The 15,113-nt window shown below is 43.6% G+C and overlaps 2 protein-coding genes across 3 annotated transcripts in view; one reads left to right on the top strand and one right to left on the bottom strand.

Annotated features, from left to right (window-relative positions):
- GPSM2 (G protein signaling modulator 2) overlaps positions 1-15,113 on the bottom strand; it is a 102,337-nt gene that overhangs the window by 75,760 nt on the left and 11,464 nt on the right. The gene's annotated exons all lie outside the window — the stretch shown is intronic.
- AKNAD1 (AKNA domain containing 1) overlaps positions 5,051-15,113 on the top strand; it is a 37,068-nt gene continuing 27,005 nt past the window's right edge. Inside the window, exons 1-4 of the mRNA XM_053592033.1 lie at positions 5,051-6,037; positions 9,067-9,106; positions 9,838-9,986; positions 10,080-10,142. Of these exons, the coding sequence (XP_053448008.1) occupies positions 5,051-6,037; positions 9,067-9,106; positions 9,838-9,986; positions 10,080-10,142 (1,239 nt within the window). The remainder of the gene's footprint in view (positions 6,038-9,066; positions 9,107-9,837; positions 9,987-10,079; positions 10,143-15,113) is intronic.

Here is a 15,113-nt window from a genome sequence, read left to right as displayed (position 1 = left end):
ATAACACTGAATACAAAAATCCACGAATACCTGACCCCTGGGCGTGGCCTAGGACATAGTATTCTGAGTCATCTCATATTTTTCTTTCATGGGTAAAAAGAAATCCTGAGCTAGAAATAGAGGCAGCGAATATGAAAATTAAAACAGAGTCAAACCAAGTGTTTTGAATGCTCTTAAAGAACACAAACAACAAAAGTTTAGATCACATTAGAAGTTCCCCCATGTGGTCTCCAAAGCTGATTTCTTGCAGTTAAGGAACCCACACGAAGCAGGCATGATTCTGAAGCTCCATTCTTGTTCTATTATTCAATCGCAGTCAACTTCCAACTATTGAAAAAAAGATGATTGAGACACAGTTAAAGGATTGCTCATCTGTGCTGCAAGGCCCTTCAACTTGTAGACTCTGCTATCCAGACATCCCAAGATGTTGGTGAGTTTCTACTGTCATTGCCATTGTTTTAGATTTTTACGTTGATTGTGTTGGCTGAAGACTTAGAGCAGCATCCTGCTTTGGGCAGTACAAAATATTGACGGATTGTGCTTTGAAAGCTTTTAACCGTAATCATCATTGCCTCCAAACTCTTACTGTCATTACAAAGTCAGTAGGACTGATCTTAGAAGTGTGGGGTGTTGGACTTGTGAATGTTTTTGGCTATGTTAACTGGTACTTCAGTGGAGGGAGAGAGGAAAGGATGAGTAGAAACCATCACTGCTTTCTCCTCTAAATCTCCATCCTGTACTTCCTCCCCAGTTTGCCTGGCTAGCAGAGATCTAGACACAGAAGATATTGGGGATGAAGTTGAGAGATTTTTGTAGGCACATGGCCCTACCATTGTCCTTTGATGGTGAAACCATCCTCTAACAGGAAAAATTGTATTATCACTGAACAGGCTTACTGAGTAGAAGAAATATCACCTACCAGCCAGAAACCATGATTTATTAACCACCTCTTGTCTCTCATCACTATGGAGTTTTGGTTTTCCCATCTATAGACATTCTTAATTGAGTCCATCGCATTGCCAGTCATCCCAGCCATGGTTATCTTCCTCTCTTAAATAAGCAGATCAGTGGCTCAGGGCAGCACTTCAGCACCAAATTTAGACTTCATGATAAAATAAACCACACAGGGAAGGGCTGTCAGCATGGTGATCACCTTGTTGTTCATCCCTGCTCAAGGCCGGGACTGGTGTATTTTCACTGGCTGGGTCCCTGTGATGTTCTGGACCAGGCTACTCAAAGTGTTCCTGCTCAGAGGGGCTTGTGAGCTGTTGCTGAGCACACAATGGTCAGTGCAGCTATGTGAGCAGTCGTGGGCCCAAATGGACTTGCCTGTTTTCAGTAAATCAAATTGAATTCTACAGAAAGGTTCTGTTGGGTTCCGACCGGAATCTCTTTGGATGCGCCTTTGAATTCCAAGATTGAGTGGGGCATTGATGTGGGAAGATGTTCCAGTTTCTTCCAGCTACCTGTAAGGGGCCCATCATAATGCTAAGGGTAGGGATGTCCTTTTCCAGAAAAACTTCTCTTGATATTTTGCATGCACTAAAAATAGGAACGACAACTAAAGCTGTTCTCCTATATGTAACGAGAGCATTCCTCAGGCTTCTGGCTTATCTGGGTGGTGTCTCATTTTCTTTTTCTTAAGAGTCACAGTAAAAATCAAATTTTATCAGTTTAAACAGAGTAATATTTTAGAAACTATGACCTAGCTGGCAAAGTGTCTTTTCTTGCTTTACAAAAAGGGCTTGGAGGTCAGCAATGAGCTCCTCAAAATACAAAATACAAAGACAACTTTAGGGCTGTAGCTTGGGTCATTAAAGATCCTGCCAAACTATGGCAGCACCCATAGCTCAGTGGGTAGGGCACCGGCCACATACACTGAGGCTGGCAAGTTTGAACCCGCCCCGGGCCAGCTAAACAACAATGACAACTGCAACAAAAAAATAGCCGGGCATTGTGGCGGGCGCCTGTAGTCCCAGCTACTTGGGAGGCTGAGGCAAGAGAATCATTTAAGCTCATGAGTTTGAGGTTGCTGTGAGCTGTGATGCCACTGCACTCTACCCAGGGCCACAGCTTAAGACTATCTAAAAAAAAAAAATCCTGTGAAACTAGAATTTGTCTTCTTTTTCCCTTTTCTATGTAGGCATTTAATGACATTTTCTCTCTTTCATTTTGTTCTCAAAAATTAGACACCACTTTGCTTAAAATTATTCAGCAATATTTTTCACCTTCAAACCATATATTCATTTATGGGTTGATTTTAAGAATAGTTTTAGGGTGGGGCACAGTGGCTCACACCTATAATCCTGGCACTCTGGGTGGTCGAGGCAGGTAGATTACTCAGTTGGAGACCAGCTTGAGCGAGAGTGAGACCCCATCCCTACTAAAAATAGAGGAAAAGATGGGAGGTGATTGGGGATTGTGGTGGGTGCCTATATTCCCACCTACACAGCTGGCTAAGGCAAGAGGATCACTTGAGCCCAAGAGATTGAGGTTGCTGTGAGCCACAATACCAGAGCAACAGAGTGAGACTCCATCTTTAAAAAAAAAAAAAGAAGAAGAAGAATAGTTTTAAGGCTCTTTAAAAGATTATATCTTATATATGCAATTCCTTCCTTGATGCTTTAAATAGGTACCTAGCCTTCTGGAGCTGGGCATTCTCCAGTACCCCAACATTGAGGTTCGTTTTGTTTTTTCATTTTCTCACACTGTGCCAAGCTCTATGCCAAGTGCTTTATATGCATTATATCAAGCATTTCTCTTCCTATTTTTCAGAAAAGGAAACAGAGACTCGGAAAAGTTAAATAACTTTCCACATGACATAAAACAAGTGGAGAAGCTAGAATTACAATCCTGTCCTTTCAACTCTTGCTTTCCCCACTGTGCTTTTTACTTTCTTGGGAAGCATTTTCCCTTGTTCTTCAACTTGGGTCAGAGTAGCCTCTAATTCTGTTCATGAAGACTGTGCCTCAAAAACCTTAGTAAAAACTGCCTTAGTAAAAAGTAATCCTACAGGGATCTCTCTCTTTTTCCCAACAGAGTATCTTTTTGATTTGGGTTTTCTAACATTAGCATGTATCTATAAATTAAGATTTTTGTACAATGTTTCACAGATGCCTTTACCACACTGAGTTAGTACTCCTGTGTTCTTCAAAGAACTTCGCTCGAAAAAATATTTTTGGTCAAACATATTATTTTAGCTTTTGAGGTTACCTAATAAATCCCAAGTTTATAGACTCATAAAATTTTGGTTGAGGAGAGAACCTCAGAGATCTGTTGACTCAACCCTGTAATCGCATGGGCAGAGAAGCCTGGCCAGCAGCTGTGGTTGCCTTGGGCTGGTAAACAGCAGAGCCTGGCCAGTGCCCCAGGCGAGATGGGAACACCAGTTACTCCACCTAAACAGTACTTCTGATGAGTTGTCCCATAAGGTCACAAATCAAGAAGAGATAAATATGTTTGAAATTGTGTTTAAAAAAAAAGAAAGGACTCATATACCCAGGTGGCAGTTGGTTTTGTGCTGACCACTTTCAGGAGTACCCCCAAACTCTCTGCTACCACCAGACGCTGTGTGGGCCCAGATTGCTTGGGAGAAGGTAGCCTTTCTAACTAGGTTCTGCCTGGGTTCTACTTGTAAGAGAGATGTTTAGCCAGAGAGTAACCTCCAGGTATTCAAAAGGCCCATCTGTCCCTTGGTTATATTTCTTTTCTTTTTTTGAGACAGAGCCTCAAGCTATCACCCTGGGTAGAGTGCCGTGGCATCACAGCTCATAGCAAGCTCCAACTCCTGGGCTCAAGCGATTCTCCTGCCTCCGCCTCCCAAGTAGCTGGGACTACAGGCGCCCGCCAAAACACCGGCTATTTTTTGGTTGCAGCTGTCATTGTCGTTTGGCAGGCCCGGGTTGGATTCAAACCCACCAGCTCAGGTGTATGTGGCTGGCGCTTTAGCCACTTGAGCCACAGGCACCGAGCCGCTTGGTCATATTTCTGTCAGTTCTTTTCTGCAAGGGGAAATCAAGGGGATCAGAATGTCTGGAGGGGTAGCTGAAAAAAGCACCAGAACAGGAAAGGTGGAAGTTTGAGCTGAGCCAGCCTCCGCTGCCACTTACAAGCTTGTTAATGACATGTAGATAAGGGACAGCCATGGTACTTTAAAAACAAAAAATTTCTTATACCCTCAATGAAACCCCAACAATAAAAACAAAACAAAACAAAAAACTTTGACTTACATCCCGAGATCCTATTTTTTTTTTTTTTTTTGAGACAGAGTCTCACTGTGTCACCCTGGGTAGAGTGCCGTGGCGTCACAGCTTACAGCAACATCAAAGTCTTGGGCTTAAGCGATTCTCTTTGCCTCAGGCTTCCAAGTAGCCGGGACTACAGGCACCCGCCACAATGCTCAGCTATTTTTTAATTGTTGTTTTTTTTGCAGTTTTGGCTAGGGCCAGACTTAAACCTGACGCCCTCGGTATATGGGGCTGGTGCCCTACTCCTTGAGCCCCAGGCGCCACCCCCAAGATCCTATTTTGAGATGACAAACTCCAAAGAGTGTTTCCTAAGGCAGGATGATAAATATTTGGTCATTAACCGTCCCTCAAATTGTTATAAATGAAAATTTTAACACTCTGTTTTTCCTATTCTTCGCCCCTCCTGATTAGGTTAGCATAGTATTTAGAATGGATTAGCTCTTGGGTGAGCTTTCTGCCTTTGTGTTGCAAACTGAATTTCTTTTTTCTTTTTGGTTTTTGGCCGGGGCTGGGTTTGAACCCGCCACCTCCGTCATATGGGACCGGCTCCCTACTCCTTGAGCCACAGGCGCCACCCACAAACTGAATTTCTTTAAATGAAACATCCATTTCATTCTGGCATAGACACCAGGCTGAGCAGAGTTTCACGCATTCCTCCAACACATTTACCAACGAGGCTGTTCTCATTTCACGCAGAACAGGATGCACAATAAAGACCATCCTCAAAAATCAGAAGATGTATGGTTACGATTAAGAGCGTGAGAGCAGGCAACAGAGGCCAGGAGAGGTCAGGCTGCTCCGGCATGGATGATGTTTCAGAAGATACAACTTACAAGCAACAGGAGGATTTGCCTTACGACGGGAGCCTCTCTCAAAGTAAGATATGCAGTGATGATGATTTTGCCTCAAAAATTGACATCCTTGATAGCTCAAGTCAAATCATTTTAACAGAAAATGACTCTCAAGAGAAGGTTACAGCTCGTGAGATCTGCAGAAATGCAGCAAAGGCCATGCCTCCGGGTAAAATTACTGAAAATCTTGTCAACAAAAAATATGATAAAGGGAAGCAGTTCCCTGGAACCCCCCATATTCCAGCTAACACAGGAGACACTCCAAAGTCAAACACGTCTGACATTTCACTCCAACATCTTTCCAAAGAGCAATTCTTAAAAAGTCAAAGCACTGACTATGAAACTCCCCCACAGATCTCAAATACTGACAGTTTTGAAGAAGCAGCTATTATTAACAATATTACTTCAGGTTATAAGACGAATGCTTGGCCAAAAGAACAAACCTCAGAACTCACTGACCAAGTGAACCCCCTAAAGGATGGTGAAAATAGCGAGCCCAGTTGTTCTCTAAACACAACGGAAGAAAATACCTCTGACACAAAAGCGCTAGCAGCTACTGAAGCTAGCAGTCCTCAAGAATATTCAAATTTTGTAACCGAAGTCAAGGGTCCAAGTGATAAACAAAAATGTTATCAAGGGCAGTGGCCCCAGAAACAGCACTCTGACAGAGCAAGTTCAAGCACCAGGTTCAAATGCGGCCGAGGTCCTGTTCATCACCAGCTCTCTGATTTCTCTAAGGCTGCTCCCAAAGTGAAAATTCCTAAAAATAATGTGATTAATAAGCCATTTACAACAGCTAAACAAGCCAACTTTTCTCCTAAATTGAGAAGTCAGTCAGCTATGGTGCAAAATATTTTAGAAAACACACCTAGGTCCAATTGTGTTGAAAAACATCATCAAGAGAAAGGGAAAATTACTGAAGCTGTGCAACAAATGCAGGTAAATGAACACAGTCTCCTGTAAATACATAAGCAGAGCCACTGCTCATCTATCTTGGTGCAGGGTTTTGGAGGACACATGAGCTTTGGTGCTAGTTCTGTGGTCTCATTCAGCCTCCTGGGTCCCCCTGGGCAAGTACGACTTGACCTCTGAGAAGCCAGGTGGATATTCTTATGAGCAGACTCAGGGGCTAGACTGAGAAAAGCACATGAAAGAATAAAATCCAAATTCTTCAAGCTGGAATTTGGGTCTCTCCATTTTTTTTTAACTCAGCTCCCCTCCCTTATGAGTCACCCTCCATTACCTGGGTGGTCCCGACCCTCCTCTCAGGCCCTAAACTCTCTGAGCTCCTGCCCTGTGGAGTACATCCCATCTCTACTTACTTATCACAGACCTGCTCGTTTTTGTGGCCTCCTTCAGGTCCCCCTTGGGCCACAACAGTTTTCAGATCCCCCAAGTTACAATCTTTTCCATCCTTGTTTAGTACTATCAATTTAACTAAGTCCCATTTATTTATATTTGTTGTTGCAGTTGCCACAAAAGTCATCATAAAATCTTTCCCCAGACCAATATCTTCAAGTGTTTTCCCCACACTTTCTTCAAGGATTTTTATTGTCTCGTGCCTTAGATTTAAATATTTTATCCACCTGGAATTGATTTTTGTAAGTAGTGAAAGGTACAAGTCCTGCTTCATTCTTTCCCATGTGGTTATCCAGCTCTCCTAGCACCATTTATTGAATAGGGATTCCTTTCTCCAGTATGTTTTTGTTTATCAAGGATCAGGTAGCTGGAAGATGTTAGTTTCATCTCATGGTTTTCTGTTCCATTCCGAACGTCTATGTCTCTATTTTTGTGCCAATACCATGCTGTTTTGATCACTATGGTCTTGTAGTACAGCCTGAAGTCTGGTAGGCTGATGCTCCTGACTTTGTTTTCGTTATTAGGAATTTCCTTGGCTTAGCCGGGTGTTGTGGTGGGCGCCTGTAGTCCCAGCTACTCGGGAGGCTGAGGCAAGAGAATCGCTTAAGCCCAGGAGTTGGAGGTTGCTGTAAGCTGTGTGATGCCACGGCACTCTACCTAGGGCCATAAAGTGAGACTCCGTCTCTACAAAAAAAAAAAAAAAAAAAAAAAAGAATTTCCTTGGCTATATGGGGTTTTTTCTTGTTCCATACAAAACGAAGAATTATTTTTTCCAAATCTTAAAAGTATGATGTTCGTATTTTAATGGGGATTGCATTGAGTCTATAGATTGCTTTGGAAAGTACAGACATTTTAACAATGTTGATCATTCCCAGGCATGAGCATGGTACCTTCTTCCATTAATATCTTCTGCTATTTCTCTTCTTAGGGCTTTGTAATTTTCTTTAGAGGTCTTTCACCTCTTTTGTTAGGTATATTCCTAGGTATTTCTTTCTTTTTTGAAACTACTGTGAAGGGAATTATTGGAACATTTATCTCAGCCAGAGTCGCTCCTCATAACTTGGAGATGTCTGCTTTTTTCCACTAGATTTGAAGCCTCTGGAGGACCCAACCTCCTCTTCACATTCCACTGCCTACCTTCCCCCAAGGCCTGGTCTTGTGTCTCCATATATTATGCTCTGGGTTATTGATGCGAAGTTAAGTTGAATTAAGATCTTTAATAACAGATTTCAAATGTGTTATGTTGGTACCATTTAGTCTAAAACTTTGCTGATAATTTATCCTATTCCCCCCTTTCCCTCATCCCATCTTCTCATCCTGCTCCCCAGCTTCCCAACATGCCAAGACTCAGGACCTCATTGATTATTGAGGTTCAGTGGCAAGGTAAATCCACATTGGTAATCAAAACAAACATTTTCATTCTTTGGTACTTTGCCAGGACTGTACACTCTTTCTTTTAAGCTTTATAGGAAGGGTGTCCTGGGCTTAACAATATGATCAAATACCTGCCTGTTTCCAGTTCCATCCCTCATGCTTCAACTCCCTTCTCTTTGAAAGAAATTCCCCTGGGGAGTTTGAGTAGAATCCTCCCCCCACCTCCAGCACACACATATATACACCAGGGGGGATGCTTCTGAGTCTTGGAGAAATCTATACCTCAGTGGCATTTGGAAGCCTTGGGGTTCCTTGTTCTGCCTGTAGGAGAACGTCCCCGTTGTGCCCAGTTGGTTAGAAGCAGCAATGTGGTTGTCAGGCTCATCTCTCTCTGGCAGGGGGACTTTGAGGTCAGGTATCCGACTTTTTCTAGTCCTATCAATTCAAGTTGGAGAACTAGAGTCTACAGGCTTCCTCTGTATCATATACTTGAGATGTGTACAACGATCACAGCCTATTTTTAACCTCTACCACTTAGCTCTCTGGCACTAGCGTGTTTCTGATCTTTATGTGTTATGGGGGAAAGGAAGGACCCCCAAGGTGAATCACTCTGGATTTAACCCTCTAATTAGCCTCTTGCAAGTAGAAAACAATCACTATCTTGACTCACATTTAAATCACTCTGGACTTTAACCCTCTAATTAGCCTCTTGCAAGTAGAAAACAATCACTATCTTGACTCACATTTTGGAACTTAATGCATATTATTCTCCAGGGTGCGACTCCCACATGTTCGGTACTGTGACAGCACCAGCGACCAGACCAGTAATGATTCCTGCCTTCATGAAGCTTATGGTCTAGTTTAAGAGAAACTATTAGGGCAGATATTTAACATTTACTCACCGTAACAACCTTATGAGGTAGGCCACTTACATCCCCATTTGTGTCAAGGCCGCAGCTCTTGACCACAGCACTGGGCTGCCTTTGTGACGACCAGAGCATGTAGGGTCATTCTGATTAATGTTATTGATCAATATCAATATTAATGTTTTCTTTTTTTTTTTTTTTTTTATTGTTGGGGATTCATTGAGGGTACAATAAGCCAGGTTACACTGATTGCAATTGTTAGGTAAAGTCCCTCTTGCAATCATGTCTTGCCCCCATAAAGTGTGACACACACCAAGGCCCCACCCCCCTCCCTCAACATTAATGTTTTCTAACTCTTTAATTGTGCAGAAGGAGCCTACAGAACATATCCACCAAGAACTGCTCACAGGTACTAACATTTTAAAACTTCTTTGATTTAGACATATATTTGAAAACTTAAAAAAAAAAAGCAGGTCGAGGGGTCACAGTGGTTCACGCCTATAATCCTAGCACTCTGGGAGGCCAAGGTGGGGTGGATCCCTTGAGCTCAGGAGGTCAAGACTAGCCTGAGCAAAAGCGAGACCCCCAATCTCTAAAAATAGCTAGGCGCTGTGGCAGGCACCTGTAGTCCCAGCTACTCAGGAGTCTGAGGCAAGAGGATTACTTGAGCCCAAGAGTTTGAGGTTTCTGTGATTTTAGGGCACCATGGCACTCTACCGAGGGCAACAAAGTAAGACTGTCTCTAAAAATAAATAAAATAAATAGCAAGTTGTAATAGGGGGAAGGGGGAAAGGGAGAGGAGGGAGGGGAGAGGTGGGTGGAGGGAAGGGGATTAGTGGGATTACACCTGCGGTGCATCTTCAAGGGTATATATGAAACTTGGTAAATGTGGAATGTAAGTGTCTTGGCACAGTAACTGAGAGAATGCCAGGAAGGCTATGTTAACCAGTGTGAGGAAAGTGTGTCAAACAGTCCGTGAAGCTAGTGTATGATGCCCCATGATCATATCAATGTACACAGCTATGATTTAATAAAAAAAAAAATAGCAAGTTGTAGTAGCTGTCCAGCCTTCTGTTTTCAGTACTTAATAAAACCGTGGTAAGCTGAAATGAATGACAACCAAAATATATTCTTATTTAGGAATAGAATCTGAGACAAGCCTCTCTATGGTGTCATCGACTTCCCAGAAAGACCCTTCCTCAAGCTCTCCTAATATATTTCAGAAGATATACCAAGGAAAACAGATGTGCCAGAAGTTAAATGAACAGACTGACCAACTGAAGACTAAAGTAAGACTTTTAAAGCTTCTTATAAAAGATAGAACTAAATTCAAACCTGAGACTCCATTCCATTAATGAAAGATTACATATTATTCACTGCAGGTACAAGAATTTTCACAAAGAATAAAAAAGGACTCTCTCTGTCATTTGCAAGACAAGAGGATGGTAATTAATTTTATCCTGTTTTTATAATCTGTATTAGGGAATTTGAACTGGGTAAATGTAAATGACTTTATAGCACCCTATTTTCTCTACAGTGATGGGAGTGGAAATGTTTTGCTGAAGATTAAACTATCTTTGTTCATGGGGGCTAACAAAGCTTGGGATGCTAGCTCTGTATGCACCTAGCCTTCTTTCCCTCTAAGTTCTTCCAACTGTTACTCTTCTCCAGTCACCTTATCATGTATCAGAGACCATGGTGTTTTTAAGAGAAGATCATGGAAGTCATTATGAAGGGTGGGCCTTCCATAGCTGATGGCCCTGATGGATTTAGATTACAAAGATTGCTAGCATTTGGCAATGACTCTGAAAACTTTTAAAATCTGTCTTGAAGCAGGACTTTTCAGACCAGAATTTTTCACTTTCACATCCTTGTTTGTTGCTGCATTTAGCCAAATCACTAATTGATGCTGTCACTGTAATAGCCTTGTTATCAGTGTGTGGGAAGCGGGCATGGAGCAACAGGGCAAAGGGCTGAGCCTGGGGGAACCAGGAATGTGCTGATGTGAGGCTGCAGCTAAGGCCACGGGGCCACTAACATGGTAGGTGGACTGGAGTCCCAGTGTAGGAACAAGCAAGGTTCAGCATAGACTATGCTCAGAAACCTAGAGTTATGGACCATACCAGCAGGACCCAAATGCTAAGACACAGTTGATCATTCTCAGCCATCATATTAATTAAATAATTTGGCAAACACTTATGAGGCATCGGTAACTATGTCCCAGACCCTTTACCAGACACTATAGATTTGGAGATGAAGAAACAATTTCTTTTTCAAATGGCTTATAGTCTCTTAGGAAGAGTAGAATGGTAAATAGACAATTAAAATGCAGATTAATTATTGCTACAGATGTATAGAAGAGGGTTACCTTTGCCAGTTAGGAAATACTTTGGAAGGCTTCCTGGAAGTAACTTCTGAGCTGGGTGTTGTGGGGGAGTAGAAGTGAGTTCAGCAGAATAGGGGCAAAGGAGCATTCTAGAAAAAGGAAACAGCAGGTACAGTGGCCCAGGAGACAGTGCTGCCAGTGGGAGGAGCTGCTGGGTGCTGTGATTGACAGGAGGGTGCTTGGGATGCGTGAAGTGGGAGAAGACCAGAGAGGTGGAAGAAGGCCATATCACCAAAGGCCTTAAGCCATGCTAAGGAGGTTAGATTCCGTCCTGAGGCAGAACTGAAGGATTTAAAGCTGATAAATGGGACGCGTCATGGGACGAAGACCGTAGGTACATGGGTTGGTCAGGAAGCCAGAATCCGAGTGACGAAGTACGAGGGCCTGAACCAGGCTGGCAAACCTCAGGATTTAAGGAAATGGTTAATAAAAAGGGGTGAATAAAGGACAGGAGGCGGCTTGGATGAGTTCCAGATTTCTGGCTTAGGTAACCAAGATCAGGAATAAAAGTAGAAGATCCAGTTCAGAATAGGAGTGGAAGGCAGGCAGGAGCCAAGATGTCAAATTTAGTTTGGGACTTTTTGAGTTTGAGGTCCTTATGGAACATTGAGAGGCCCAGTAGGCAGGAGAGCAATGGTCTGGCCCTCAGAGCTGTTTGGGCTGGAAATGCAGATTTGAGCATAGCTGTGGGTTGCAGCTATGGAGTAGATGAGATGGCCCGGGCTGACCATAGATGCATAGGGGACAGCAACCAGGGGGCAGACAAGGAGAGGAAAGACCCAAAAGGTCTGAGGCAGCCCTGGAGGAGCAGCGCCAGAGATGCCAAGAGAAAGGAGGCCCTTAAGAAGGGGAAAAGAGTGGGCCTCACCATCAAATGTTCAAGGATGGGGTCAGGTGCAGTGGCTCACTCCTAAAATCCCAGAATTTTGGGATGCTGAGGCAAGACTATTGCTGGAGGCCAAGAGTTTAAGACCAACATAGGCAATGTAGTAAGACCCCTCTATCTCTAAAAAAAAAAAAAAAAAAAAAAAAAAAAAAAAATTTTTTTTTTTTTTTTTTTTTTTTTTGAGACAGAGTCTCACTCTGTCTCCCTGGGTAGGGTGCCATGATGGCACAGCTCACAGCAACCACAAACTCTTGGGGTCAAATGATCCTCCTACCTCGGCCTCCTGAGTAGCTAGGACTACATGCTACCACCACAATGCCCAGCTAGTTTTTCTATTTTTAGTAGAGACAGAGTCTCTCTCTGGCTCAGGCTGGTCTTAAACTCTTGAGCTGGAGCATCCACCTGCCTCAGCCTCCCAGAGTTCTAGAATTATCAGTGTGAGCCACCACACTTAGCCCATTTTACAAAATAATTGTTAAAAATTAGCCTGTTGTAGTGGCAGGCACCTGTAGTCCCAGTTACTCAGGAGGCTGATGACACAGGAGTATCACTTGAGCCCATGAGTTCACAGCTGCAGTAAGCTATGATCACATCACTGCACTCCCGCCTGGATAACAGAGAAAAAAAAGTTCAAGACTGAAAGGAAAGTAAGAGTGCCTTGGATTTGGCCACAAGAGTCCTTGGCAAGCCTGATTGCAGAGAAGTGGTGGATGTGGAAGTGAGATTGCAGGGGTGGCAGAGGATAAAGATCTCCCCAAAGCAGGGATTTCAGAAACTGGCAGCACACAGAATTTTGAAGGCCTGAGCAAAGCAGAGAGAACTGACTTAAGGCACTAGTCTTCAGAGGCCTTGATTCAGGAAGTTTCTTCCTGACGTTAGTGGGTGAGTGGGGATCCCTGCCGGGACTGAGAGGAAAGAGGCTCCTGACAACATTGGCCTGTGGTCTGGGAGTCCCGGGCCCATTTGGCACAGGGCTGGAGGAAGGCCAGACAGGGCCACAAGGAGCCACCTCGGCCTGGGAACGCAGCTGGTTTGGAGTAGGCCTGCTATTTCTGCTCATTGATTTCACAACCTCAGACAGGCTGCAGCACGCACGTCTTCTATCTCAGGAGCTGTCGTGAGAATTAAACGAGGTACGTCTGTGCCTAGAAAACTGCCTTCTTGTATTCTGAGATAGAACACAATTTAAACTCCAAGATCCCGATTTTTTTTTGGGGGGGGGGGGACACTTACACAAATTATTTTTATTCTGTCTGGTCACCAAATGTAAACTATTGACAAGATAAGATAGCAGTTAGTGTAGAGTTTAGTTATTTGTGGCTAGTGAATATTTACCAATTTTAGACATTCCATTATACAATTTGAAGAATGGCTTCTTCTTGAACACACACACATATACATACATGTGTATGATACAAAGAAATCTTAGCATACGTTGTTTTAGTAAAAATTAACATATATAATGGAAAGTGAGCAAAACAATAATTTTCTAAATATTTGACTTCATTTACAAATTAATGATGAATTTTTCATTTGGGACAAGATCCTGATTCTTAATTAGCTTTCTTCTTATTTCTCTTTATCCTCTTTCCTTTGAGCATCTAATTCCCTCTCATGGCTTTAACTTCTTTCCTTCCTTCCTTCCTTCCTCACCATTCTGAGAATTTAACTGCCATTTTCATGCTGCCCATTCCAACATTACTCATCCTGACCTCTGCTGCCAGACATCCGTGTGGCTCTTCACCTGGGGGCCCCATGCTTGTTGCAAACTCAGCCTGTCAACATTGACATCTTCAAACTTGTTAGATTCCTTGCTTTAGTCAGGTCTGTCACATTCTTCTCATTCCCCAAGCTGGAAACGTGGGCATTGTCTATGGGACTGACAGTGTCAGTGTCAGATGACTCAAATGGGAAAGTGAGGACAGCTTTGTACACACATTATTTTACAGCAGCATGGGCAAGATTAAGGGAAACCGGTAAGGGATGGGAACAGGAAGAGGGGGGCGCTGCTTCAATTAGGCCTAAAGCAGACCAGGGCCTGGAGCCTGAAGAGGCAGCTGATGGTCGCCCCGGCTCTCAGCAGAGGGATGAGCCACCCAGGACGGCACGAGGAGGAAATCAAGGATAAAGGCCCCTTCTCCAACTCCTCTCTCTGCTGTTGCCTTCCATTGGCTGAAAACAACTGAAGCCAGGGCCCAAGGGAGCCCCTTACAGTCACTAAAGTCAGCTCTGAAGATGGAAATGGGTCTGGGGGGAAATGGGAAATACACGACACTTGGCATCTTTATACCCTATAGCCGGTACGTTCCCAGACTCCTATTTATTCATTTTTAATATTAATAAGAATAGCAGCAGCCACCATTGATTATGTACTATGCTCCTGGCACACAAGGCATTATCACATTTAATTTTTATAATATGAGGGCAGGGCTATTATCTTAATTTTATAGGTTGAGAAAATTGAGAAATTTAGAGAGCTCAAGTTGACTAAAATCATACCATGAGTAAATGACAGAGTCTGTACTTGAACCCTGTTGTGCTGGACCCTGTAACCTCACTGTGCTGTATTTCTGCGCTGGGTGCCATCTCTCCACATCGTCCTTCCTCTCCATTTCCATGGAACCTGCCTGGGCCAGGCCCTACCGGGCTTCAGCAAAGCCCGTGTCTCTTCACCTCTGCTGCTTCCTCCTCTCCTCGCTCTGTTTTTCATGCTCCAGCAGCATGGGTCTCCCTGCTGTTCAAAACTGGCCAGGCCTGCTCCCGCCTCTGAGCCTTTGAACTTGACATCCCTCTGCCTGCTATGCTGACCTTCTCTCAGACTTCCATCTGGCTCAGTCCCTCATATTCTCCAAGTCTCTGATCAAGTATCATCCACTTAGTGAAACCTTCCTGGTGTCGCTCCTGCCTGCCTTTTCCTGGAGAGGACATACTCACAGGGCTTTTTTCTTTTGAGACAGTCTATGTCACCCTCGGTAGAGTGCTGTGGTGTCATAGCTCATAAGCAACCTCCAACTCTAGGGCTTAAGCAACTCTCTTGCCTCAGCCTCCCAAGTAGCTGGGACTCTAGGTGCCTGCCACAACGCCTGGCTATTTATTTGTTGCAGTTGTCATTATTGTTTAGCAGGCCCGGGCCGGGTTTGAACT

The sequence above is a fragment of the Nycticebus coucang genome, chromosome 5 (assembly GCF_027406575.1).
Source record: "Nycticebus coucang isolate mNycCou1 chromosome 5, mNycCou1.pri, whole genome shotgun sequence".
Taxonomy (NCBI): domain Eukaryota; kingdom Metazoa; phylum Chordata; class Mammalia; order Primates; family Lorisidae; genus Nycticebus; species Nycticebus coucang.
Note: the sequence above shows the minus strand (reverse complement) of the source record. Positions and strands in the feature narration are given on the sequence as shown.